This window comes from Lissotriton vulgaris, chromosome 10, assembly GCF_964263255.1.
Source record: "Lissotriton vulgaris chromosome 10, aLisVul1.2, whole genome shotgun sequence".
Taxonomy (NCBI): domain Eukaryota; kingdom Metazoa; phylum Chordata; class Amphibia; order Caudata; family Salamandridae; genus Lissotriton; species Lissotriton vulgaris.
Window position 1 is genome coordinate 50,447,096 of NC_141698.1, and position 26,848 is coordinate 50,473,943.

General features: G+C 48.0%; 1 protein-coding gene across 1 annotated transcript in view; it reads right to left on the minus strand.

Annotated features, from left to right (window-relative positions):
• ELK1 (ETS transcription factor ELK1) overlaps positions 1-26,848 on the minus strand; it is a 146,357-nt gene that overhangs the window by 65,280 nt on the left and 54,229 nt on the right. The window contains exon 3 of the mRNA XM_086940431.1: positions 7,848-8,309. Coding sequence (XP_086796557.1) covers positions 7,848-8,309 — 462 coding nt within the window. The remainder of the gene's footprint in view (positions 1-7,847; positions 8,310-26,848) is intronic.

Below are 26,848 nucleotides of genomic sequence, written 5' to 3' on the forward strand. Positions count from 1 at the left end.
AAGATGGGATCTACATGATAGCGTCTCATGTACAAGATGGAGTCTATCTTGTGACCTTTCAAGAGAAGTGCAAATGGAGTGCCCATCACAGAAGATTGTGATCAACACTAGCAAGAAATCTACGCTCAGCAGGGCCTGCTGGATGGTGGCGGTTGAGCGATATCAATTTCCAGCGCACGTGCTACGCCCTCCCTCTAGATTAGGTCATGTGTTCTGAAAATGTCTTCACCAAGGAGCAAATACAAATTCAGCAACATCACAGAACCCAGGCTAAGGGTGCCTAAAGGGGTGCTTTTGGAAAGACATCCTCTGGTTCATTAACCTGCAGTTGCCTCCACAGTCTAGACCCAGAGGAAGGGTTACAGAACATCGAGGCCTTCGTGTAGCGAGCTTCTCAAGAGCCAGTCATGCAGGGCACGAGCATGGGTTGCACGCGGGTGGACGGCGTCCCCCCCACTTTTTTCCCCGGGTGGACGCCGACCACCCTGCCAAGAAGTTGAGCCCCACTAAAAAAGATGCTGAACTCCTCCCGGTGTAATTTGCAAACACCGGGACACTTTCAGCAGCGCCTGCTCATTGTTGTCTGGTTTCGATCACAACATCGTGCAGGCGGGGACGGGCTCTCTTATTTCTGACTCCTGCTGGGATACTCGGCCATAACAAAGGCCGAATCTCAGGGGTCATCAGACCTTCTTTTGTTGGAGTCTCCTGGCTGGCAGCAGTCAGGAGCCTCATACCTGATGCAAATGCAGCAGAGGGGAAACAAAGGCTCGCACCTTGTTAGCACTTCACACATACTTGAGAGGTAGCTTTTCACTTTGTTCAGGCTCGTTTAAGAGATATGCATGCACTGGAAGAATGTCAGATGTGTTGGTCTTACACAGTTGTTGCACAAAATAAATAGCATTTATATAGCGCTTACTACCCCTGAGGAGGCGTTGTAATAATTTAAATATCACTATTTCTTTTAAAACACTATGGCTAGAGAAAGCTTAACGCTGACAAAATGCAACATTGTTCTATGCGTAGCGCACAAAAGTGTGAATCTTCTGCCTAAATCATGAGGGTTTGCGTGTATACTCGAAATGTGCTCAAATCTGCTCATGATCCACCTGCTAAACATATATGTGAGGATTTAGAAAAGGGGGTGGTGATGAACAGAGTGTCTGAATTGAGCAGACCACTCTTACCCAGTCCAAAGATCAGGGCTTGATCCATCACCGTTATTTATCTCACTGCCCCACCCCAGCTCAGAACCTGGCTATATGCAAATCAGTCTGTCCCTGGCCCAGTGCATCATGGGAACAGGGCAGACTAAACTACCAAGCCAATTCTTCACCAGAAAGGAGACAAGCTACCGGGGACCGGTTTCTGGCATTTCAGCCGTCTTCGGCCCGGCTTGCTTGAATCCTGATGGAGCAGTGAGAAAGGGACTCATGTCTGAGTATACCCTGCCACACCTATAGTGGCCAAAAACGATTTAGAAAAGGGGGTGGTGATGAACAGAGTGTCTGAATTGAGCAGACCACTCTTACCCAGTCCAAAGATCAGGGCTTGATCCATCACCGTTATTTATCTCACTGCCCCACCCCAGCTCAGAACCTGGCTATATGCAAATCAGTCTGTCCCTGGCCCAGTGCATCATGGGAACAGGGCAGACTAAACTACCAAGCCAATTCTTCACCAGAAAGGAGACAAGCTACCGGGGACCGGTTTCTGGCATTTCAGCCGTCTTCGGCCCGGCTTGCTTGAATCCTGATGGAGCAGTGAGAAAGGGACTCATGTCTGAGTATACCCTGCCACACCTATAGTGGCCAAAAACGATTTAGAAAAGGGGGTGGTGATGAACAGAGTGTCTGAATTGAGCAGACCACTCTTACCCAGTCCAAAGATCAGGGCTTGATCCATCACCGTTATTTATCTCACTGCCCCACCCCAGCTCAGAACCTGGCTATATGCAGAGACTCTGTCCCTCACCACCCCTTGTTGTAAATATTTTTGTCCACCCTAAGCGTGGAAGGGTATTCTCAGATGTGAGACCCTTGCTCATTGCACCATCAGGATTCAAGCAAACCGGGCCGAAGACGGCTGTAATGCCAGAAACCGGTCCCCGGGAGCTTGTTTCCTTCCCAGTGTAAGAATTGGCTTATGTAGTTTAGTTTGCCCTGTTCCCATCATGCACTGGGACAGGAACAGACTAATTTGCATACAGCCAGGTTCTGAAACTGGGATGGTGCAGTGAGCTAAAAAACGGTGTTGGATCTAGCCCTGATCTCTTGACTGGGTGAGAGCTTTCTGTTTAATTCAGAGACTCTGTCCCTCACCACCCCTTGTTGTAAATATTTTTGTCCACCCTAAGCGTGGAAGGGTATTCTCAGATGTGAGACCCTTGCTCATTGCACCATCAGGATTCAAGCAAACCGGGCCGAAGACGGCTGTAATGCCAGAAACCGGTCCCCGGGAGCTTGTTTCCTTCCCAGTGTAAGAATTGGCTTATGTAGTTTAGTTTGCCCTGTTCCCATCATGCACTGGGACAGGAACAGACTAATTTGCATACAGCCAGGTTCTGAAACTGGGATGGTGCAGTGAGCTAAAAAACGGTGTTGGATCTAGCCCTGATCTCTTGACTGGGTGAGAGCTTTCTGTTTAATTCAGAGACTCTGTCCCTCACCACCCCTTGTTGTAAATATTTTTGTCCACCCTATGCGTGGAAGGGTATTCTCAGATGTGAGACCCTTGCTCATTGCACCATCAGGATTCAAGCAAACCGGGCCGAAGACGGCTGTAATGCCAGAAACCGGTCCCCGGGAGCTTGTTTCCTTCCCAGTGTAAGAATTGGCTTATGTAGTTTAGTTTGCCCTGTTCCCATCATGCACTGGGACAGGAACAGACTAATTTGCATACAGCCAGGTTCTGAAACTGGGATGGTGCAGTGAGCTAAAAAACGGTGTTGGATCTAGCCCTGATCTCTTGACTGGGTGAGAGCTTTCTGTTTAATTCAGAGACTCTGTCCCTCACCACCCCTTGTTGTAAATAAACATATATTTGAGGGCTTAAGATCTAATGTCACTTATTGTGATGCCAGTTCCTGTGATGTCACATGCTGTGATGTCACACGCTGCAATGTCACGCGCTGTGATGCCACGTGCTGCGATGCCACTTGCATACTGATTAACCAGGTTAGTCCCCCCACTTCTTTTTTTAAGACTTATGCCCTGCACACATGAATGCAAAGTTAATACTAGAGGTGGTCAAGCCGCTGAAAACGTGAACCAGGCTCGAGCCTGAAGCCTGGCTCTGCTCAAGGTCCTGTTGGAACCTCAAGCCCATACCGAGCTGCTCTGTCCTGTGGCTTCTGCCTGCCACCCACCATCTACTCAGAATGTAGAATTACAGCCAGAGCTGCAGACTGTGGAACTGGGGAACCAGCTTCGAGTCTCGGCACATGCTCAACATCCTGTGATTCTGGGCAAATCACTTAAATCTCTTTATACCTATATAAAATGAATGTGTCCTTGAGTAATGTAACTAGTGCTCATGTAAAGTGCTCCAACCCCTTTGGGTCGAGTTGGTCTATATACAAACTGCAGACAAGTTGACGAAGAGGTTAAGCCAAAGCCTTGACATAACAAAAGACGAATAGGTTCCATTTAATGGCTGATTTGTACAAAGTTAAAGCAGACTACCTGGCTAAACCACAGCTTCCCTGCTTAAATTGTGTGACCTTAGGCATATATTTCATTTATTCAAAACTCCTTTTTTTCATTATCAAGAAAGAAAGCCCTTTCAAATATGTGAGTTAAGAATTCCAGTTGTACAAAAACCTATTTTATTTGATTTTTATAATGTTGCTCTGTAATAATCTGGGCCAAGTGCAGGGTTTGCATGACAACTCTCTTGCCTCTTAGTTCACGAATGGTTCAGGTTTAAAAGCTGGCCAAATAAGTACTTCTCAGTTCAATGCTGTAATGAGCGAATTAATGTCAACATTTCCACATGTTAAAGGACTACACTTTTTTGATTTCTGAAGAGACTTTATAATATTTTAAGTGATGTTTGATGTACAATTTACAAAGCAATCATTTTGAGGGCTCGGCTCGGGCAGACCCACAGCTCAGCTCTTAAAGTTGCTGGCTCGCCCACCTCTAGTTAATTAATAAATGGCCGAGGGCAGTACACAGCGACATCCATTTTATCTCATAAACTGGATTAGCAACTAACCTTAGGCTCCAGAGTCGCGTGCTACTCGCCATACAGCGCTTGGACGCCTCGTCAAGGGTAGTAAGCGCTATATAAATACAATTACAATAAAGGACCACTGATATCCTGGCAAGAGTGGGGGTTCGCTTTTAACCCCTCCACATTTTAAGAGGGTTGGAACTGCAAAAATGTGTGGGGCCGCCGCCCACTGTTAAAATGATAAGCGCAGGAGGTAGATGTACTATGAAAAGTATTTTTAGTCCCAATGGGTCTCGCTTAGCATTTGAGATGGGACTGGATTCAGCAATGAAAGTTTAACCCAGAGCTCAACACCCAGATCGCCCGGAAGTGAACCCTTCGGTGGGTCATTACGGTTGTCGCACTGTGTGACCTCCAGCCGAGATAAATGCAAACACCAGAACAGCTAAGAAGGAAAAGAGCAGGGCACAAGTCCTAAAAAAAGAAGTGGGGGGACGCTGTCACCGGAAGTGACGTCACAACAGGAAGTGACGACCCGAAAGGTGCCGAGCCCCTCGTCCCAGAGAGGCCAAAGAGTGAAGTCCAGCTGTTAGGCAGGGGGGATGGCATCCCCCCGGTAAAATAAGTGGGGGGACGCCGTCCACCCGCGTGGTACCCCGACTCGAGCCCTGGAAAAGAGAGATGCTTTGTCGAAGCAAGAGGGCAAACATAAATAACAGGGAGATATGGATTGGGTTACCTTCCATGGGATACCTGCAGGAAAGGGGCCAGTGCTGGGAGAGATGTGTGCACATCAGATACCTGCAGGAAAGGAAAGGGGCCAATGCTGGAAGAGAGGTGTGCACCTCAGATACCTGCAGGAAAGGGGCCAGGAGAGATATGTGCACATCAGATACCTGCAGGAAAGGTGCCAATGCTGGGAGAGAGGTGTGCACATCAGATACCTGCAGGAAAAGGGCCAGTGCTGGGAGAGATGTGTGCACATCAGATACCTGCAGGAAAGGGGCCAGTGCTGGGAGAGATGTGTGCACATCAGATACCTGCAGGAAAGGAAAGGGGCCAATGCTGGAAGAGAGGTGTGCACCTCAGATACCTGCAGGAAAGGTGCCAATGCTGGGAGAGAGGTGTGCACCTCAGTTACCTGCAGGAAAGGGGCCAGTGCTGGGAGAGATATGTGCACATCAGATACCTGCAGGAAAGGTTCCAATGCTGGGAGAGAGGTGTGTACATCAGATACCTGCAGGAAAGGGGCCAGTGCTGGGAGAGAAGTGTGCACATCAGATACCTGCAGGAAAGGGGCCAGTGCTGGGAGAGATGTGTGCACATCAGATACCTGCAGGAAAGGGGCCAGTGCTGGGAGAGATATGTGCACATCAGATACCTGCAGGAAAGGTGCCAATGCTGGGAGAGAGGTGTGCACATCAGATACCTGCAGGAAAGGGGCCAGTGCTGGGAGAGAAGTGTGCACATCAGATACCTGCAGGAAAGGGGCCAGTGCTGGGAGAGATGTGTGCACATCAGATACCTGCAGGAAAGGGGCCAGTGCTGGGAGAGATATGTGCACATCAGATACCTGCAGGAAAGGTACCAATGCTGGGAGAGAGGTGTGCACATCAGATACCTGCAGGAAAGGGGCCAGTGCTGGGAGAGATGTGTGCACATCAGATACCTGCAGGAAAGGGGCCAGTGCTGGGAGAGATGTGTGCACATCAAATACCTGTAAAAAAGGGGTGGGGGTAGTGTGGGAGAGAGGTGTGCACATCAGATACCTTCAGGAAAGGGGCCAGTGCTGGGAGAGATGTGTGCACATCAGATACCTGCAGGAAAGGGGCCAGTGCTGGGAGAGATGTGTGCACATCAAATACCTGTAAAAAAGGGGAGGGGGTAGTGTGGGAGAGAGGTGTGCACATCAGATACCTGCAGGAAAGGGGCCAGTGCTGGGAGAGATGTGTGCACATCAGATACCTGCAGGAAAGGGGCCAGTGCTGGGAGAGATGTGTGCACATCAAATACCTGTAAAAAAGGGGGTGGGGGTAGTGTGGGAGAGAGGTGTGCACATCAGATACCTGCAGAAAGGGGGTGGGGTACTGCTGGGAGAGATGTGTGTACATCAGATACCTGCAGGAAAAGGGTCAGTGCTGAAAGAGATGTGTGCACACCAAATACCTGTAAAAAGGGGGGGGGTAGTGTGGGAGAGAGGTGTGCACATCAGATACCTGCAGAAAGGGGGTGGGGTGGTGCTGGGAGAGATGAGTGTACATCAGATACCTGCAGAAAAGAGGGGGTAGTGCTGGCATAGATGTGTGCAACGTTGGATATCTGCAGAAAAGAGGGGGTGGTGCTGGGAGAGATGTGTGCACATCAGATACCTGCAGAAAAGGGGGTTAGTGCTGGGAAAGATGTGTGCACATTCGATACCTGCAGGAGAAGAGGCCAGTGCTGGTAGAAATGTGTGCACATCAGATACCTGCAGGAAAAGAGGCCAGTGCTGGGAGAGATGTGTGCACATCAGATACCTGCAGAAAAAAGGGGGGTGGTGGAAGTGCTGGTAGAGATGTGTGCACATCAGATACCTGCAGAAAAGAGTGGGTAGTGCTGGCATAGATGTGTGCAACATTGGATATCTGCAAAACAAAGGGGCTGGTTCTGGGAGAGATGTGTGCACACCAGATAACTGCAGGAAAGGGGTCAGTGCTGGAAGAGATGTGTGCAGATCAAATACCTGTAAAAAAAGGGGGGGGTAGTGAGGGAGAGAGGTGTGCACCTCAGATACCTGCAGAAAGGGGGTGGGGGTAGTGCTGGGAGAGATGTGTGTACATCAGATACCTGCAGAAAAGAGGTGGTAGTGCTGGCATAGATGTGTGCAACATTGGATATCTGCAGAAAAGAGGGGGTGGTGCTGGGAGAGATGTGTGCATATCAGATACCTGCAGAAAAGAGTGGGTAGTGCTGGCATAGATGTGTGCAACACTGGATATCTGCAAAAAAGAGGGGGTGGTTCTGGGAGAGATGTGTGCACACCAGATAACTGCAGGAAAAGGGCCAGTGCTGAATGAGATGTGTGCAACATTAGAAATCTGCAGAAAAGAGGGGGTGGTGCTGAGAGAGATGTGTGCACATCAGATACCTGCAGAAAACGGGGGTAGTGCTAGGAGAGATGCGTGCACATCAGATACCTGCAGGAGAAGAGGCCAGTGCTGGGAGAGATGTGTGCACATCAGATACCTGCAGAAAAAGGGGGGCTGTGGAAGTGCTGGTAGAGATGTGTGCACATCAGATACCTGCAGAAAAGAGGGGGTAGTGCTTGCATAGATGTGTGCAACATTGGATATCTGCAGAAAAGAGGGGGTGGTGCTGAGAGAGATGTGTGCGCATCAGATACCTGCAGAAAAGAGGGCCAGTTATTGTAGAGAGGTGTGCTCATCAGATACCTGGCTGAAAGAGGGGGCAGTGCTGGGGAAATATGTGCACACCAAATAATAGCAGAAGGCAAATGCGGTGGTGGGAGAGATGTAACACACATATGCAGAGGAGAATGGGCAGTGCTGGGGAAAAGGGATTGTTTCATGCAAATGCAGACAGAAGGTGCGGTGATGGGGAAAGTGCATACCAGATACATGCAGGGGAGAAGTAGAGGTGCTGAGAGACGGGGGACACAGATCACATACCTGGAGAGGGAGGTCGTCCTCTTCTGGCCCTTGTATATGGATCTCCAGAGGGATGAGGTCAGTATTTGGCTTCTGCTCCTCAGGAGCCACCGGCTCTGCACACGGCCCCCTAATCGGAGGCCCCAAAGTTAAATCGCCAGGCATTGGCCCTTCCGGAGCAGTGGTCTTGGCTTGAGGAAGGGTCAACCCCACAGGCCGGCCAAAGCTTGGCGGCTGCAAAGACTGGATGGTAAAGGTGGAGTAGAGACCGGAACGCATGTACTCATTGCGGTTGTTCTTGCAGGTGCCACGCGGTATCTTAGGAAGGCCAGCACCAGGATCTCCTGGATTGGTCGGTTGGCTGAGGTCGCACAAAGTCTCTGGTCGCCTGGTCTCATCCTTTGTTGTCTCCATGGCAACTGGGTCAGGGTAGGATACAAACTTGTACACAAACTTCTGGCCGCTAACCTTCTTGATGATGTTCTACAAGGTAAAAGGAAGAGTCCATTAGGAAAATATGGGGCACAGAGGAGCAACAACCCCCCCCCACACCTTAGTAATGGCACCACTTCTATTTACACTGCTTCCCAGCTCCCCAATGCCTTGCTTTCTCCGGAAGTGAGATGGCATGCCGAAGACGTTGCAGTTCTATGCGCTTATTCAGTCTTCTATGTGTCTGCAATGGGACCTCACTGTTGAGGACCTGTACTGTAACTCCGCCCACATTTAAACCTACCTTTATTTGAATGGCATCTTACACCCCCATTGCTAGTCAACAGCACCAAAATTGTTCAGTCTGTGGCCTCTTACTCCTAGGCCTGGGCGGAGTTCCTGGATATTAACTCCATGAAGTGCTGGAAAGACTCTGCAAGAGGCAGAGTATGTTCAGTTGCGGTACTCGCACTGATGTTTACCGCTGATTTTGTCCCACGTTGTAAAATCAGTGCGAACGGCACTATGCGGCGTGCCAGAGGTCGCTGATGCTTTCTGCCACTCTAGTAGACATTACTCGAACTGCAGCTTCCTCAACGCGAGGAGCAGATTTCTCAACGTGACCGCACACGTTGAGACTTCTCGCCAGGAAGAGATCTAGCGTGTTATTTTTTTCTCGCAGGCCCTCGCCAACTTAACATTGGTGAGCCACTTGAGAGAAAAAAACTCAGCTCTGCATCAGTTCCTGGAGCTTTTTGGAACTCTGCTGAGCGGGAAAAACTCTGCGAACTCTACTGATGGAGCGGAATTCTTCGCCCAACCCTACTTCAGGCCTCCTCCTCTATTTATCAGCTCTCCTTGCATATATCCTTTCTCAGTTTTTGGGTCTGGCTTGGCAGTGCAATTGTATGCCTTGCTTATTGTTACCAATTCTTTAAAATATATTCCATCCAGTCGAGCATTTCCATCTCACTTCGCGTTGTTGGCTATTTTGTGTAACATTCCACCTTCTATGAAGTCCTATAAGTGGCTACATTAAGGTCTATTTACAATGTAAAAATATGCTCAATCCTCACATAGTTTTATACACCACTTGTGAATGCAACACTTTAAAAAAGAATTTGCGAACTGATGTGTTTACATGCGTTAGCACATTATAGCTAGACCTGTTGGCTTTGCCAATGCTTATTATCTGTTTAGTTCATGTCTTCGTATAGGTGTACGCCAAAATATTGGCAAGGTCAAGTTTTTTCCCTGGTCTATCTTTTTTAGTAATTGTATATCACTACATGTGAAACAGAGGCGACCAGAACTGTTCCTTTGAAAAAAAAATTACCTCAATAAAGACTGCACACACCAACTTATAAACAGTAAAATACTCCGCCATCAACCCCTGGGGAGGGGTGGTGGTCAAATGAGAATATAATTGACTTCTGATCCCTAGAGTGGTCAGTGCTCCCCATCACATGGAGAAATTACCAGTGACAACAAAACCTAGCTTTGTGGCCATGTAGGAGAAAACCAGGGAAAAACACTTGTTTGTGGTCAGAAACAAGTGTGGCCTGCTAGGCCGAGGGCTGACCTCCACCCATCAGTGGCACACAAGTCAGGTTCATGGCATACCTAGGATCTGCTCTGAGGTTACCACAATTCTGCAGAAATACATCTCTGAATGGAAATATAAGAAAGCAAACACCAGTATGAACAACAACCCCATTGTGGTTAAGCAAGTGCAAACTTTCTGGGCTAATTTTGGAAATTGGACAGCACCCTTCAAGAGTTATACACTATTGCAAAACAGTTGTTAAAAACGAGCATACAAATAAACAAAGTATTAGTTTTCCCAAATGTTCAGATAAGACACACAAAAGTTGTGACTTGGATTTTCTTTCTTTAATTCAGTTTTTATTCTTTATTTTCTTTTTTTGATAGTTGCGAATAGCCGACGCGTTTCGTCCGTTGCCGGACTTCTTCAGGGCTTAAAATAATCTGTCTGATTACGCGTTTCACATCTGTCTCGGTCAGGCTTTCATGGCGTTTCTTTTATTACTTGGAAAATTGTAAGCAAGATCACAGATCCTAGTCACAGTCGTTGTCGACAAAAAACAAATGCAGGCCCACAGTAAGGTCAAGGGGCTGGAACATACAGGAGCATCTAGTTGTGGCCTTCTGGTTCTTCCTGGGCTACCCTTCAGGATTAAAGCTATACCACCCCTGATCTTTCACCTGCAGAGCCATCTTAAGCATCTGCACTCTTACCAGCTAGTCAGGAGGGTCACAAAGACACCAAGCCACAGATGAAATCACTCACCTACGCTCACTCATTTAACAGTCTTATATGGAGCATCTCTTCCAAAGCCGACGTCAGTGCGCTTTAGAGAGAGAAACACTGAAGGAGTGAAAATCTCCTTAGAAAAAGCAATCAAAAAATCTCAATGAGAAAGAGAACAAGTAACAGAAATACAAGCACAATCAAACAGTGCAGCACGTTACACAGGTAGACAAACCCTGGTCAAAGTAGACAACAATGACTTCTCTGTGAAAGCAACGTCTCGGAGAAAAGGGAGGAAAAAGAGAGGAGAAACGCCTAAGAGATAAGGAGGAAGATATCGGAGAAGGATCTGGGAAAAAGGGCGAGGGGAGGAAGGAGGAAGAGAAGCCCATGGATGCAGTCTGTAAAGGCAACCAGAAGCAGCCTGGTGGTGCTCAGGCACAGATGCAGGTTCATACCCACATTCAACAATGATATGACTGACTGGCACGATACAGCGACATGCACACTGCCGGACACTCACTCACTAACTAATGAAGACATGGATTAACAAAAAAAGAAGTGGTCCCTAACTGAACTTCACCTCGCCAAACCCTTCCAGAATTAAAGGGAAAAAAATGAACCTAGCAAATAAAATGGCCGTCTACTGTGAGCAATTTACCCAAAGATGTGGAACAAACTGTTGGAACTTGGCCTTTAATGGTTTTGTAATGCATGGAACCTGCTATACTGCTGCTGCTCAGCCTGTGTATGTGTGAGAGAATGCTGGTGAATGGAACGTTCGTGTGTGTGAGTGTCAGTTGGAGATGGGCTGAGCCGCAGTGAGGCTGCTGCTGGTGGGGCTCCCCTATGTAACTCCTTACCTTAATAAACCTACATGGAAAACTACCTGGATTGGACCTTCTTTTTACTACATTTTGGCGACGAGGGTCTGTGGTGTGGGTGTGTTGGCTTGCTTTGCGATAGAAAGGAGGATGGTGTGCATGAGTCATTGCTTGTGTTATGTTTCTCTCTCCTTGTTTTCTTTTCTTTGCATGAATGTTCCATCTTTAATGTTTCATGCTATGCTTTAGTATGTTGTCATCTCGTGTATTCTTGCAATGTTTCTTATGCCTTTTGATTCCCTTCTTTTCCGTTGCACAGAAGGGGGATGTGTTATACTGCTGCTGCTCAGCCTGAGTGTACGTGTGAGAGAATGTTAGTGAATGGAATGTTCGTGTGTGTGAGGGTCACTTGGTGATGGGCTGAGCAGGAGTGAGGCTGCTCCTGGTGACCCCCTCTGTGTAACATCTTGCCTGAATAAAGAAACATGAAGATACCACCTGAAATGGACATTACTTTATTACAACAGACCCTCTGGGCATCATACAGAACCCAGCGTGTGTCCTGGGCAAACACTTGAGTCCGCTGGATACTGGCTGAGGAGACGGTGGCTGTGCACCTGTAGATGGATGCTAATAAAGAGAATTTAACCTATCAACCTGCGTTGAGGCATCTCTTATCACAAACTATTTGGTTGGTGAAAGTGTATGCGACTGTTTAGGTATTCCATTCCGGTGTTGTTATAAAGCGCTCTGATACCTTCTGGTTTAGCTAGCGCTATATAAAACTCTCAAATAAATAAATAAATAGTAGACATATTCGAAATGTAGTTCGATCCAAGTGTGAGGAGCGGAAGGGGAGGTGCCTCTGAGTCCGGGGAGCTGGAGTAGGATTGCCAGGAGAGTCTGCAGGTATGGAAGGCCCCAGAGAAGGGGTTTGGTGAGGCTGCAGTAGGGTGGGAGTGCTTCTGATGGTAGGGGCTGGTGATGGGGTTTGGAGGCCAGGATCTCTCAATTCAAATGGAGCGACATTGAGAAAGGGCGTGCCGCAGAGGAGATATGAAGGTGGGGGTTTTGATAGGGTGCTTTCTGAAGGTCGTTTGTAGGACAGGTACGCTGTTCTGCCTGCGTTAGTGGTTTCAAGTGAGATAAATAGGTAATTGATGCATTCAGGTACTGCTGAGGAGCCAGAGAAGAGGACGTGGCTTTGGTATGACGCAATCACGTCCTACGTGCCGGCTAACATAAGATCTATCGTACATACCAGCAGCAGGACACAGAGACTGGTTGGCAGGTCTTTATTCATTATTTATTTTATTTCTGAGTTTTATATATTCGAACCATGAACTGCATTAACTATGGCGGAACAGAAGGAGGGAATACATGGCTGCTCTTCTATAACTCATTAGCATTTTGTATTTCCGCTCTTTATAAGCCGGGCAAACATTACCACAAAACCGTCCCTGATGACTAGACATTGCAAGGTTACAGCCCCTCCTGGTTTCCTGTCATTTTCATTTGTTCACTTCTCTTAACTCTTAATCATTTCAGTGACATTACATCAGGCAAGAGTGTTTAACCACACGTTTCGCTTTCTACTAGCTATTAGTGTTTACATTTTTGTGCATTTTTTTATTTTTATACATTAACCATGTGTTGTGCATGGATTTACTCTTAGATTTAGATATGCACAATGGTTCGGTGCTAATGCACTTGAAACAAATTTGCTATGACAAAAGTGTTTTTCTAGCTTATGTTAACTAGGCCTCCATTTAGGCCCTGTAGCCATCTTGTTCAAAATGGAGGACTCCTCCAGCAGGAACACTGGTCATTGTTTCTGCAGCACACAGACGCACAGAGTCATGTTGGTTAATTTCCACACACGTTGTTCCTGCTGTTATCAAAGAAAACATTCCTGAATGGCCACAATAATGTGTCCTTTCCCAACGACATTCCGCTAGCTCAGTGAACCCTACTGATTCATAACAGTTTGCTTTTGTTCATGTAACTAGTTTGTCCTGCCATCTCCGGGTGACATTAGCATAGAGTGGACAGAATAGAGTGGACAAAATCAATATTAATGTAATGGTAGTGCTTAGCGCTTAGAGGCTACGGCAATATCCTGTTTTATAAAGTTGTGCTCTGATTTGCTGAGAATATAATTCTTTGCTCACACAATGATGATTTAGCAGAACGGGAAAGTATTCTATGCAAGTGAATATAAACCACTGATTTTGGGGGTGAGACAGATTTTTGTTGGACACTTTCTGCTACTAGGTATGCTGTCTATTTCTCTATTGATCTTCCTGCTCACTTTGAACTTGGAATTATTCCAATTTGCACATTGTCCTGTATGCTTTATTTGGTTAGAGTCTTAATGACAATGACTTCATTCATTAGGGTTTATGATTTCAGACCCCGCCTTTTGAATTTTTGCAATATATATTTACATTTTATTCCTTCCCTAGACTTCAGAGACTGAGTCTCTCCTCACTTAATTGGCTATATGTTGATGTGCGGTAAGATGCTGTCATATGGCCGGTGGGGACATTGTCGACAACACTAAGTTAGCATGAGCCCGCAGCCATTATACAGCTTTGCGCTGTTACTAGCTGACTTTATTTTTGCAAACAACGTTTTCCGTGCCTTTCACATGAGAACTGTCCGCTGTGTTCGTTCTCTCCCTGTTCCTGGAATTTATTCTGAACATTGTGAGAAAGGTCGATAAACAATGCACCTTGTTATTCTGTTCTGATCAGGCCCTAGCACTTAGACATAGCATACCAATGCAGCTGGTGTTGGAAACTCACATTTTGTTATTATGGGGATGCAAGCAAAGGGAGCACACACTTGGAGAGGGATCTTTCTGAGAAGAGCAATGTGGTCCCTATGATATAGATCTACCATCTAGACGCTGAGGTATGAGGTCTGCTGACAAAGCCCAGAGATCTTCTGTTTTATAATAACACTTATTCCTAACAAGGGGAGGGAGGTTAGGCTCTACAGTCTTTTCTCAATTGTCTTTTCTTTATGGCATCTCCCTTCATGATATATGGCCTAGCTGCTATGCTGACGATATTTGTACTATGCATTTTCCTGCTTGTTATGGCACGTATACTGCATTTTAGAGCCAGTTAGTTCAAATAAATATTCTAAACTATCTTGTGTCTCTGTCAAACTTTGTTGTGGACAAGAACAAGAGTGTGAGCGAAAGGGTGTGTCTTGTTATCTTGTTATCGCAATTCCTGAGAGATCTGGGAGTGTTATGCTCTGGGGTGTCTAATCATTTGCTTCTCTGAGAGTGAGTCGGAGAGCAGTTAAGACACTATAGCTAGTCGGTCGTGGGCACTATGGTGGTACAAAGGCTTAGTCCCTATTAACAGAGGACCCGTAATCCTGCGCATAGTTCTGTGTATGTGCAGAATCCCTGCAACACTGCCTTATCTCAAGGACACATTGCCTCATGAAACTGAGGTGGAACACAGACTCATCCACCCTCGGGCACATGCTATTGAGGTAATATTTTGGGGTGTAAAACTTTAGGGATTACTCACACTAGCTATCATACCAACTGTGCGAACATTTGTCCTGTATGCTACTAAAATTATAAAAAACGCTACTTATATCATTTCCGTGCAGATTGGTCTTTCCACACTTGGCCACTATATCCCTGCTCGCCGTCATCTGTGCAAGAGAAAGAAGAGTCTAAGATGTGTGACCAGAAGTTCTTTTAAAAGTCTCAGGATTGCCTGCATGGATTTCCTCTCTCCACCTCTTCAAAGGTGGCATGAGAACTTCGGAACCCTTCTATAGTCAATTACTTCCAATTCTCAGCCAGTTCAGTTTCTTGTACTCTCTCCATCCCATTTTGAAGAGTCTGGTCAAGCAGTGGTAACGATGCTGCAGGTACACGTTGGTAGATAGCCACTGCACACCTCTTGGGCACTTACTGGCATACCCCGCTCCATTCCTCTCATTCCATCTTCCTGAGAAGAGATTCCCATTTTTACAGTCATTTCCTAGAATATATTGTTTGAATGCTGGAAGCCCTTGTGTAACTACGAGATTAGGTTACCTTCGATCCCACCCAGTAACATGACTGGGAAGGTTCCCTATTTCTTCCCGGCTGTCTCGGTGTGACTTTACGGCGCGTGCGTCAGTTGTGGATACCTAAAGAATTTGTGCTTCTTGAGGGTTGAGTTTTGCCGAAGCGCCTCAAATGATTAACCATTTTTTAATGTTTTTTCCAACTTTCTTTATTGTTTCAATAAAACAGTTCATCATAAATGCTCAAAAATAAGCAGCTGACACCTTACTTGAATTTTGAACTTACAGCGCTAAGTGTCTGTTGATATATGACAGTATGGAACAGTATGACACAATATGTTGTCCATTCACAATCTTTTGAACAGCTTATATTGCAGTAGGGCATTACATATGACAGGGAAACAACAGTTTCAACGCAACTATTACAACAGACTACTTTTACAATGCAACTACTACAACGCAGGATCCTTTACAACGCATGCCTTTACAACGCATGACATTACATAGCAGATGCTATTACAACGCATGCCATTACAATGTAAGCATAGGTAAGTTTATCTTTTTTAAAACATTTATTTAATTTGGGTTTTGGGGTACAGGGGTATTTTAAGGGTTCAGGGCTAGGTTTGGGTTATGGGGTACAGGGGTATTTTTAGTGTTCAGGGCTAGGTTTGGGTTTTGGGTTACAGGGGTATTTTTAGGGTTCAGGGCTAGGTTTGGGTTTTGGGGTACAGGGGTATTTTTAGGGTTCAGGGCTAGGTTTAGGTTTTGGGGTACAGTGGTATTTTTAGGGTTCAGGGCTAGGTTTGGGTTTTGGGGTACAGGGGTATTTTTAGGGTTCAGGGCTACGTTTGGGTTATGGGGTACAGGGGTATTTTTAGGGTTCAGGGCTAGGTTTGGGTTATGGGGTTCAGGGGTATTTTTAGGGTTCAGGGCTAGGTTTGGGTTATGGGGTACAGGGGTATTTTTAGGGTTCAGGGATAGGTCTGGGTTATGGGGTACAGGGGTAGCTTTAGGGATTAGGGATAGGTTTGGGGTACAGGGGTATTTTAAGGGTTCATTTCTTTTTAAAAACTACTTTAAATAAATTAAATTAATTAAATATTTATTACTTACAATTTTTTAAAAAATGATATACTTACCTATACTTACGTTGTAATGGCATGCGTTGTAATAGCATCTGCTATGTAATGACATGCGTTGTAAAGGCATTCGTTGTAAAGGATCCTGCGTTGTAAAAATCGCGTTGTAATAGTATGCGATGTAAAAGTATGCGTTTTAACGTCATACATCCCATATGACAGCGTAATTACAGTCAATGTTGGGCATTCAGTTCACATTTTTTAGTTAGGGCTATGAGGTGGTCTTACTTTTTCAGTGGTTTGCAAGCGCAAGAGTGTTGTGGCAGGTCAATGCTTTAGGAAGGACATTTTACAGGTGGGGATAGAGTTTAAACAATACCTGATGCATAATGACAAACAGTTTGTGGGCATATTGCATCGGGGCAACTTTAGGGTTCATTCATTTGGGGTTGCGTCAGTGAAACTGTGCAAACACATCCTGCAGGTACCCCACATGACAATAAATGATATGTTCTTCATGAGCAGGTCGAAGGAGTTGTCGGATCCGCAAGTGACCAGCATGGAATTCACGCTCCAACGGGCCATCAAGGCTGAACCCATCAACCAAGTTTGCGCTGCTGCCTTGCCTCAAGCAGAACAAAACGTCCCAAGACGCAGCAAACTGCCAGACCATGCCGGTGGTGTGGAGGCCCCACACCATATGCAGGAGAAACACAGGCAAAGGACGGACGTGTTCAGCCCGTGGAAAAATTAACCAATTTGCCAAGGTTCTGCAGATCAACGCCAGCTGAAAAGAGACCGAGAAGTAAGACAACCAACCGGTTGGGTGGAAAAGTCGGAGCAGCGGATGGACATGGATAAGCACCTCCATGCTTTTAATAGTTTCCTAATTTCCTTAATTTTTAAGTTCAGATTTACCTGTGCAATTTCCTCAGTGTTTTCAAGACCTCTATTCCCAAATACTTAATCCATGTCCTTTCTGGGGTGACCAAACGTAATAAAAATGTCCATTCTATCAAAGTTTACTTTCTTATTTAATGCTATACCTTTAAAATTTAAGACCCCATGGCTAAAAAAGATACAAAGCGAAATTAATGGGTTTATCTGGGCCTCCAAAGGGGTAAGAATAGCATGGAGAAAACTTTGCCAAAGGAAATATCAAGGGGTTATTGCAAGCCCAGACCTGCTTTCTTACTATAGGGCCTTTCACTTTAAACATATAAGAAACCTCTTTAAACTTCCTCCAGATTATCCTTCTTACGGGAAAGCTGTAACAGAGGGAGATCATTGTCTATATAGGTTCGGACATCCAAAATCCTTCAAGAAGATTAAACTAAAAGTACCTATTACTGCATACAAGTTATGGTACGAAATCAGAAGAATATGGAAGATTCCATACTACAGCTGGTTAGCACCTATTTGGAGGTCTCCATGAATGTCTAATAGATTCTTTAGCAACATCACTGAGGGAAGCAGGAATAACAAGATGGGGACAATTGATTGATGCTGGTTCACTAAAAAGTTGGAATTCATTATTTGAAGCAACACAGGGTAAGATTTCCAGGTTTAAATACTATCAGTTGATGAGTTGGTCAAAAAATCAGGAAAACATTTTAGAAACCACAGAAAAACTAGAGAATGAACTTCTAAGTGATGTACGGAAAAAATACATTTCGAAATGGTACTGGCATTTGATACAAACGAGACGACTAATTTACAGTCCTAGACGAAGTAGGGAGGAAGATCTTCCCAGCACAAGACTTGCAACATCTTCGGCAAGTATCCTGCACTCTTTTATGGCAAAATATAGTTTCTGCACGTCTTAGGAGAAACCATCTTTTTACCTTACATAGGTCATATTGGACTCCGAAATTACTTTCCAAAATGAACAACCAGGTGGTAAGGAAATGCCCAAAATGTGGGGTTCCAAAGGCGAACGACGTTCATATGTTTTACCAGTGTCCACAACTGGGAATCTTCTGGGAAGAAGTGAGTAAAACTATCAATAAAGTTCTAGAAACAAATTTCGAGGTAAGCCCACAAATTGTTATTTTTGGTATTTTGGACAGTAATATTTCTACTACAGTATTAAGTAAAAAAACAAAAATGTTTATTATTTATTTTAATTTTATTAGCTAGGCGTGAGATATGTATAAATTGGATTCCTACCATTCCTCCAAGGGTGTTGGAGTGGATTTGCGCAGTAAGAAAGTTTAGGCAATTAGAAAAGCTAAGAGGGAAGAGAAATAAAACTAAGTACTGGGATTTATGGGACAAAAATATGAGGTAGGTAGGGCGGAATGTCAGATGATTACACACAATGCAATCTTGCAGATTTGAATGGTTGGCATGGGGGTTCCGTGACCGACATTCAAATGAATCCAAAGGTTCTAAGACATGACCCAATCCTCAGTACTAAAATAAAGGGTGGTCTCCATTCATCTCAAATGAAATCACGATAAGGGGTCTTGTCTAAAATAACCTTATAAATCGCATAAATGAGGACAAAAAAAAAAAGTTTACAAAAAATAAATGAATAGAACCAAGTCCTGGCAGAGTCTGCCGGGCCTCACAATGCCAAATTATGATCGAAGGACAACCGCTAGTGGCGCTACTCAACACAGGAGCCTTGATTAAAATCCTACCCCTGTCACTGCACCAGGATATAACCACATCTGCGGTTTTGCGCCCAACCACCACAAAAGTGTACACCTACACCACTTCCATGTGCCTCCCATTTGCAGGAGTGTTCAATGCCACCATCAGCCACAAAGGACAAGCCATCAGAACAAAAGTAAATGTCGTAAAAGGAGGAGTGAACATGTTGCTCAGCTGCCACACCACTGAATCAGTTACAGCTAGTCCAGTTTGCCTTTGGGGTCCACATCAGCGCCCTTGACTCCTTGCTAAGAGAGTTTGAACAACTCTTCCAAGGCATCGGATACCTAAAAGACCAGGCAGTCCATCTTCAAATTGATCAGAGGGTGGAACCAGTTGCGCTGCTTCACTGGCGAGTGGCGTTCCACCTATGCCACCAAAAAAAGGGGAGCTGCTTAAGCTGGAGAAAGCGCACATCATCGAGAAGGTGGAGGGACCGAAGCCATGGGTGTCGCCGATCATTGTCACTCGCAAGCCCACCCAGCCTTGGGAGGTACGATGTGCTGGAACACGGGTACTCATAGTACGGCCCGCGGGCCAGGGGCGGCCCGGCAAGCCTTCCCTGGCGGCCCGCAGACCTTGCAGACATGTACCCGTGTTTAATTTTTTTTTTTTTTTTACAGTGACAGCAAAAACCCCTGCGCAGCGTGACTCAGACTGCTGCTCTGTGGGGGCCGGGCGATTCCCTTCGTAGTCAGAGTGGGGCTGCAGGGGGGCTAAGAGGTGACAAAGCCTCATTAACATACGAAGTGTCTTTTGAAGAAGTGTGAAGTGCTCCGGTGAGGCTGTGTTTGTGTGTGTGCCTGCCCAGAAGCTGTCTCAGCCCGGGCCCACACGGGCAAGGTGGAGGGAGGGAGACAGGGAGGGAAAGGGAGGGCGAGAGACAGGGAGGGAAGGAGAGTGAGGGAGAGTGATGGCAGGAGAGTGAGGGCAGGAGAGTGTGGGCGAGGGAGAGGTAGAGCGAGGGAAGGAGAGAGTGAGGGAGAGGGAGGTCGAGAGGGAGGACGAGGGAGAGGGAGAGGGAGGGAGAGCAAGGGAAGGAGAGAGCGAGGGAAGGAGAGAGTGAGGAAGGGAGAGAGCGAGGGAGCGAGAGCGCGAGGGAAGGAGAGGGAGCTCGAGGGAGAGGGAGGACGAGGGAGAGGGAGGGAGAGCAAGGGAAGGAGAGAGCGAGGGAAGGAGAGAGCGAGGAAGGGAGAGAGTGAGGAAGGGAGAGAGTGAGGGAGGGAGAGAGCGAGGGAGGGAGAGAGAGAGAGAGAGGGAGAGTGAGGGAGGGAGAGGGAAGGAGAGTGAGGGAAGGAGAGAGCGAGGGAGAGGGAAGGAGAGTGAGGGAAGGAGGGAGAGGGAAGGAGGGGGATGGAAGGTGCGGGAGGGAAGGAGGGGGAGGGAAGGAGGGGGAGGAAGGAGAGCGAAGGAAGGAGAGAGCGAGGGAAGGAGAGCGTGGGAGGGAGAGGGAGGGAGAGTGAGGGAAGGAGAGAGCGAGGAAGGGAGAGAGCGAGGGAGGGAGAGAGCGAGGGAAGGAGAGAGTGAGGGAGGTTGAAGGAGAGTGAGGACGAGGGAGAGGGAGGGAGAGCAAGGGAAGGAGAGGGCGAGGGAAGGAGAGAGCGAGGAAGGGAAAGAGTGAGGGAGGGAGAGAGCGAGGGAGGGAGAGAGAGAGAATGAGGGAGAGTGAGGGAGGGAGGGAGAGGGAAGGAGAGTGAGGGAAGGAGAGAGCGAGGGAAGGAGAGCGAGGGAAGGAGAGCGAGGGAGGGAGAGTGAGGGAAGAAGAGAGTGAGGGAGAGTGAGGGAAGGAGGGAGAAGGAAGGATGGGGATGGAAGGAGGGAAGGAGGGGGAGGGAAGGAGGGGGAGGGAAGGAGGGGGAGGAAGGAGAGAGCGAGGGAAGGAGAGAGCGAGGGAATGAGAGCGTGGGAGGGAGAGTGAGGGAGGAGAGAGTGAGGGAGGAGAGAGTGAGGGAGGAGAGAGTGAGGGAGGAGAGAGTGAGGGAAGGAGAGAGTGAGGGCGAGGAGAGGGCGAGGGCGAGGGAGGGCGAGGGAAGGAGAGAGTGAGTGAGGGAAGGAGAGAGGGAGGGAAGGAGAGAGGGAGGGAGGGAGAGAGCGAGGGAGGGAGAGAGAGAGAATGAGGGAGAGTGAGGGAGGGAGAGTGAGGGAAGGAGAGAGCGAGGGAAGGAGAGCGAGGGAGGGAGAGTGAGGGAAGAAGAGAGTGAGGGAGAGTGAGGGAAGGAGGGAGAAGGAAGGATGGGGATGGAAGGAGGGAAGGAGGGGGAGGGAAGGAGGGGGATGGAAGGAGGGGGAGGGAAGGAGGGGGAGGAAGGAGAGAGCGAGGGAAGGAGAGAGCGAGGGAATGAGAGCGTGGGAGGGAGAGGGAGGGAGAGTGAGGGAGGGAGAGTGAGGGAGGAGAGAGTGAGGGAAGGAGAGAGTGAGGGTGAGGCGAGGGCGAGGGAAGGCGAGGGAAGGAGAGAGTGAGTGAGGGAAGGAGAGAGGGAGGGAAGGAGAGAGGGAGGGAGTGAAGGAGGGAGAGGGAAGGAGAGAAAGGGAAGGAGAGAGTGAGGGAGAGTGAGGGAAGGAGGGAGTGGGAAGGAGAGAGAGAGGGAAGGAGAGCGAGGGAGGGAGAGCGAGGGAGAGCGAGGGAGAGGGAGGGAGGGAGAGGGAGAGAGGGAGGGAGAGGGAGGGAGGAGAGCGAGGGAGGATAGAGCGAGGGAGGAGAGAGTGAGGGAAGGAGAGAGTGAGGGAAGGAGAGAGTGAGGGAAGGAGAGAGTGAGGGAAGGAGAGAGTGAGGGCGAGGAGGGAGGGCGAGGGGAGAGGGAGGGCGAGGGAAGGAGAGAGCGAGGGAAGGAGAGAGTGAGGGAAGGAGAGAGCGAGGGAGGGAGAGAGTGAGGGAAGGAGAGAGTGAGGGAAGGAGAGTGAGGGAGGGAGGGAGATGGAAGGAGGGAGAGGGAAGGAGAGTAAGGGAGCCCGCCAAGAGTGAGGGAGCCCGCTAAGAGTGAGGGAGCCCGCTAAGAGTGAGGGAACCCGCTAAGAGTGAGGGAGCCCGCTAAGAGCGAGGGAGCCCGCTAAGAGCGAGGGAGCCCGCTTAGAGCGAGGGAGCCCGCTAAGAGTGAGGGAGGGAGACATAGGGAGGGAGGGAGACAGAGTGAGGGAGGGAGACAGAGTGAGGGAGGGAGACAGAGTGAGGGAGGGAGACAGAGGGAGACCGAGGGAAAGAGGGAAAGGGAAGGAGGGAAAGGGAAGGAGGGAGAGGGAAGGAGAGAGGGAGACAGAGGGAAGGAAGGAGAGAGGGAGACAGAGGGAAGGAGGGAGAGGGAAACTGAGGGAGAGGGAAACAGAGTGAGGGAGAGGGAAACTGAGGGAGAGGGAAACAGAGTGAGAGAGAGGGAAACTGAGGGAGAGGTAAACAGAGTGAGGGAGAGGAAGACAGAGATGGAGAGGTAGACAGAGATGGAGAGGGAGATATAGAGAGGGAGACGTTCAGAGTGAGTGAGACAGAGGGAGAGAGGGAGTGAGCAAGACAAAGGGAGAGAAAGAGTGAGACAGAGGGAGAGAGGGAGTGAGACAGAGGGAGAGAGGGAGTGAGACAGAGAGAGAGAGGGAGCGATACAGTCAGAGTGAGGGAGACAGTTGGAGATAGAGAGACAGAGGGAGAGAGAGGGAGGGAGAGAGAGTGAGGGAGAGAAAGAACGAGAGAGAGAGAGAGAGAGAGAGAGAGAGAGAGATGTGTGTATGCCGGGTCTGGTGGCTCAGTGGACGAAGGCGTCCGCTGCGGGGACCTGTGATCAACCTCATGGTCACAGTTTTTTTCTTGTTGCTCTAGCCCTGCCCCTTCCCCCCTGACCCCGCCCCCACCAGTGCGGCCCTCGGACATAAACCACACTGTAAATTTGGCCCCCTAGAGAAAGTTTGTGAGTACCCATAATGAGAAACCCAAACACAGTGATCAAGAGAGAACGACACATAACATCTACGGTAGATGACATCATGGGGTAGCTGGCAGGCTTACAGTGGTTTTCCAAGGCAGATTTACATTCAGGATACAACCAGATACTTCTCGCACCTAAATCACAACATGTGACCTCTTTCTCCACTCATCTAGGGTTATGCTGTTAGAAACGCCTCAACTTTGGCATCTCCAGCACTGCACAGGTGTTCAAGGACATTATCCGAGGGGTACTGGAGGGCTTGACTGGAGTCCTGAATGTCAGTGATGTCTTGGTCCATGCCCGCACCTTGGAAGAACATCTCCATCGATTACGGTCCGTGTTCCATCGACTCCAAAGCTGCAACCTCACATTACACAAGGAGAAGTGTGTGTTTCTTCGGATATTCGTTTTATGCAAAAGGAATCACACCTGATCCGTCCAAATTCGGTGACATCCAAAATGCACCTTCCTCCTCCACGGTCACCAAAGTGAGAAGTTTCTTAGGAATGGTCCCCTACAGTGGCCATTTCGAGCAGAACCTGATCCAATTCACCCAACCACTGCGGGAACTCACCAATGCTTCGACTCCAACGCAATGGAGTCCGGAGCACGAAAAGTAATTCAAGGACACAAAGCAAACTCTGACCACTGACACCACCCTGTTTACTTTGACCCCAGTCAAGACACCTAGCTGTCGGTAGATGCAAGCCCCACAGGTCTGGGAGTAGTCCAGTCTCAGAAGCAGCAATGCGGAGAGTGGGCTTTCGTTGCTTCCGCCAGCCGGGCCCTCACTCCCACCAAGCAAAGGTATTCTCACATTGAGAAAGAGGGGATCACAATCCACTGGGGCTGTAGAAAATTCCACATCTACCTCTGCGGGCATCCATTCGTTGTTAAAACAGACCACAAGCCTTTTCTGCCATTTTTCAAAGGTTCGGCGTCTAAGCCTCCACTGAGAATTGAGAAGTGGATCCTACAACTCCAAGAGTATCCACAGCTCCAAGAGTATCACTTCTCCGTGGAGTACCAACCCGTGGCTCACAACCGAATGGACTACCTCTCGAAGCATGCCTTGCCCCCTGAGAAAAACAAGAGATCAGAGAGGCCGAGAAGTAGGTGATAGTTGTGGTAGAGGGATCTTGCACGCTTTCCATCTCACTAGACGAGATTATCGAAGCCGCGCAGGAGGATTACTGCCTCCAACAAGCTATGACAGCCACCCAGGCAATGGCCCATCCTTCAACAACCAGGAGCTGCGGAGCTACCTCATTATTACCAGAGGGACCAAACACCACAGGATTAACCCCCGTTGGCCTTGTGTGGTCGAACGGTTTATGCGAACCATCACAAAAACTATCCGCATTGCACCTGCCGAGCAGCAGTGCATTGAGAAAGCCATCTACACGTTCTAGAAAGATTAACTCCCTGAGAGACCTTCTTTTTCTCCGTCTTCCTGCATGTGGGCGGAACCAGTTGAATCAGCTGTCACGTTCCCTGAGACGGAGAAGGCACGCACCGGGACAGAATTGCCTGGGATCGTGTGGTGTCTCCCAAGGTTCCACCTCAGGACAAACCCAACACAATCTCAACAGTTCCTGGTACATGTCGCCCAGTGTGAGCTAAAAGGCAAACCTTCTGTACCCTTTTTTCTGACTCACTGTCTGTGCCTATATGTATCAACTGTATGAAAGTCCTCAGCCCTTGTATAGGGCGGTCCTGTTGCTGGGACACTGTTTGCTCAATCTGCTCATGAGAATTACATAGTTCTGGCATTTAGCCATTTTGATTTTCTGATTTATATTTGCTATAATAAAGGAGGAAGGTAATGGGGCAGGTCACGCAGGGGTGTTCCTGCTCACACACTGGCCTGACCGCACCCATTTGGTAGTACCCGCTGTCATGTGACCACATGGATAAATAAACAGTCGGTACTTCACGGAGACAGTCCCGCACTAACATTCAACCAAGTGTGTGTCCTGCACTGCACGATGCTGCACCGCCCACAACCTACACATGTGTCCTGGCCCAGATACAAAATGGCCCCGACGACACAACCATAGGGGAGGCAGGTGGGTTGGCACAGGGGCGTAACCAAGCTCCATCCACTGCAGCTTGAGGCCTTGGGACTGTCCCGCCCTCCAGTAGCTTTAGGCCTGGACACTCAATCCTACAATCACAGCAGAGGATCCAGTCCTGTGGCAAAATAACCTTCTGGAAAAGCTAGTTGTGTTTGCCAAAAACATTAAATGGTTCAGATACATCTTACATTTCTGATCTGAGCACTTCAACTGTTCGACAAAGTACGACCAACGCAATCCCCCAAAAACTCAAAAGGATGCCCTAACGGAAGAAGCTCGCATCAAAGAAAAGAACATCAAAGAAGGGTGACAAACCTCCACCCAACTTCAGAGACTTGGAATTAGCATGTCTAAACCTAGATTAAATTACAGGGTCTGATTTTGGGGTGCTGCTTTCATTACCTCTCCATCATACAATGTGCCTTTACTAATCTAACATCTCTGTATAACCGTTTGTTCTTTTCCCTTGTAGGCGCGGTCCGCTTTGATATGAACCATACCATTCATTATGAGGGCCTTTTAATGTGAATACAAAAAGGCTGAAACTGGAGCGGGCTGTGCTGCTTTTCTGTCGCTTCCCGCCTGGAAATGTGTCAAAACCAGAGCGAGCCCATGGGCACAGCAGGGCCAGGAGACCAAGCCGGTCGAGAAGTACAATGCAACCATTGTTGGGCGACACGAAGCCAACAAGCAGCGAGCGGGGGCCGAGACACTCTGAAAACAAGCAGGCTCCTTTTTCAGTTCACAGGCTGTCTTTTGTCTCTACGCTACACGCCTTAAGGAGTCCACTAAAGAACATGTCCTACCCTGCCCCCAAGACCACCGCGGCCTTGCTGGTACCCGCAGCTCCACAAGTCTCCAAGTTGGATGGCCTCTTCTGGTCTCAGAACCTGTGCAAGTATTTGCTCATAGTTTGCTTGTCCTCCCTCCCTCAAGCATTATTCTAGCATAATTTATAATGCCCCCAAGCATCAGATGCTGGCAGAGGAGCACACCCTTGATACTTCCAACAGGGCAAGGCCCCTGCTATTCCACACGAACACTATTGTTATGCAATGGAAAAAAGCACAAGCGAGTCAACAAGCAACAGGGATTGTGGCAAGCTCCCCAGTTGCTGGTGTCCTCAGTAATGCAATTTCATGTTTCTGGTGCTTTTCAAAACACTGCTCAAGTAGCAGGGTTGTTATGGAGGAGACATCTGTCACAATATGCACAACTGCTTTGGAGAGATGACTCCAAGAAGACATGCCCATTAACCTTGAAATGAGAGAGGTCCCCTGCAGAGAGGGTGTTCTTCCTAATCTGGAAATCAACCTCAAACCTCCATGAAGAGGATGGATTTCAACGGGAAGCTAAATAACGTACGCAACTTGGGTGCAGACGCCTCATGAGCGGTAGCACCAGAAAACTTAGTTATGATTTTGGTTTATCAACAACAGCCATTTTTCTATGCACCCCTAGTTTATGAAGTCACACTGCATTCTTCCTATCACAGCCCTGCTACCAAGAAGAGGACTTTAGCAAGGATGTAGTCATGCCTGCCTGGCAGCACCATGCATGCCAGAAAGAAGCAGTTTTTGTTCAACATCCAATGTCACATGCAGCCGAAAGGCTCCCTTCAAAATGGAGATCCTGCGACCATAAGCCCTGAGTAAAGATCATCTTAACTTGACAGGTATCACTGTATCGAGTCATAAAGTTCAGTTATCTGCTCAACTGCA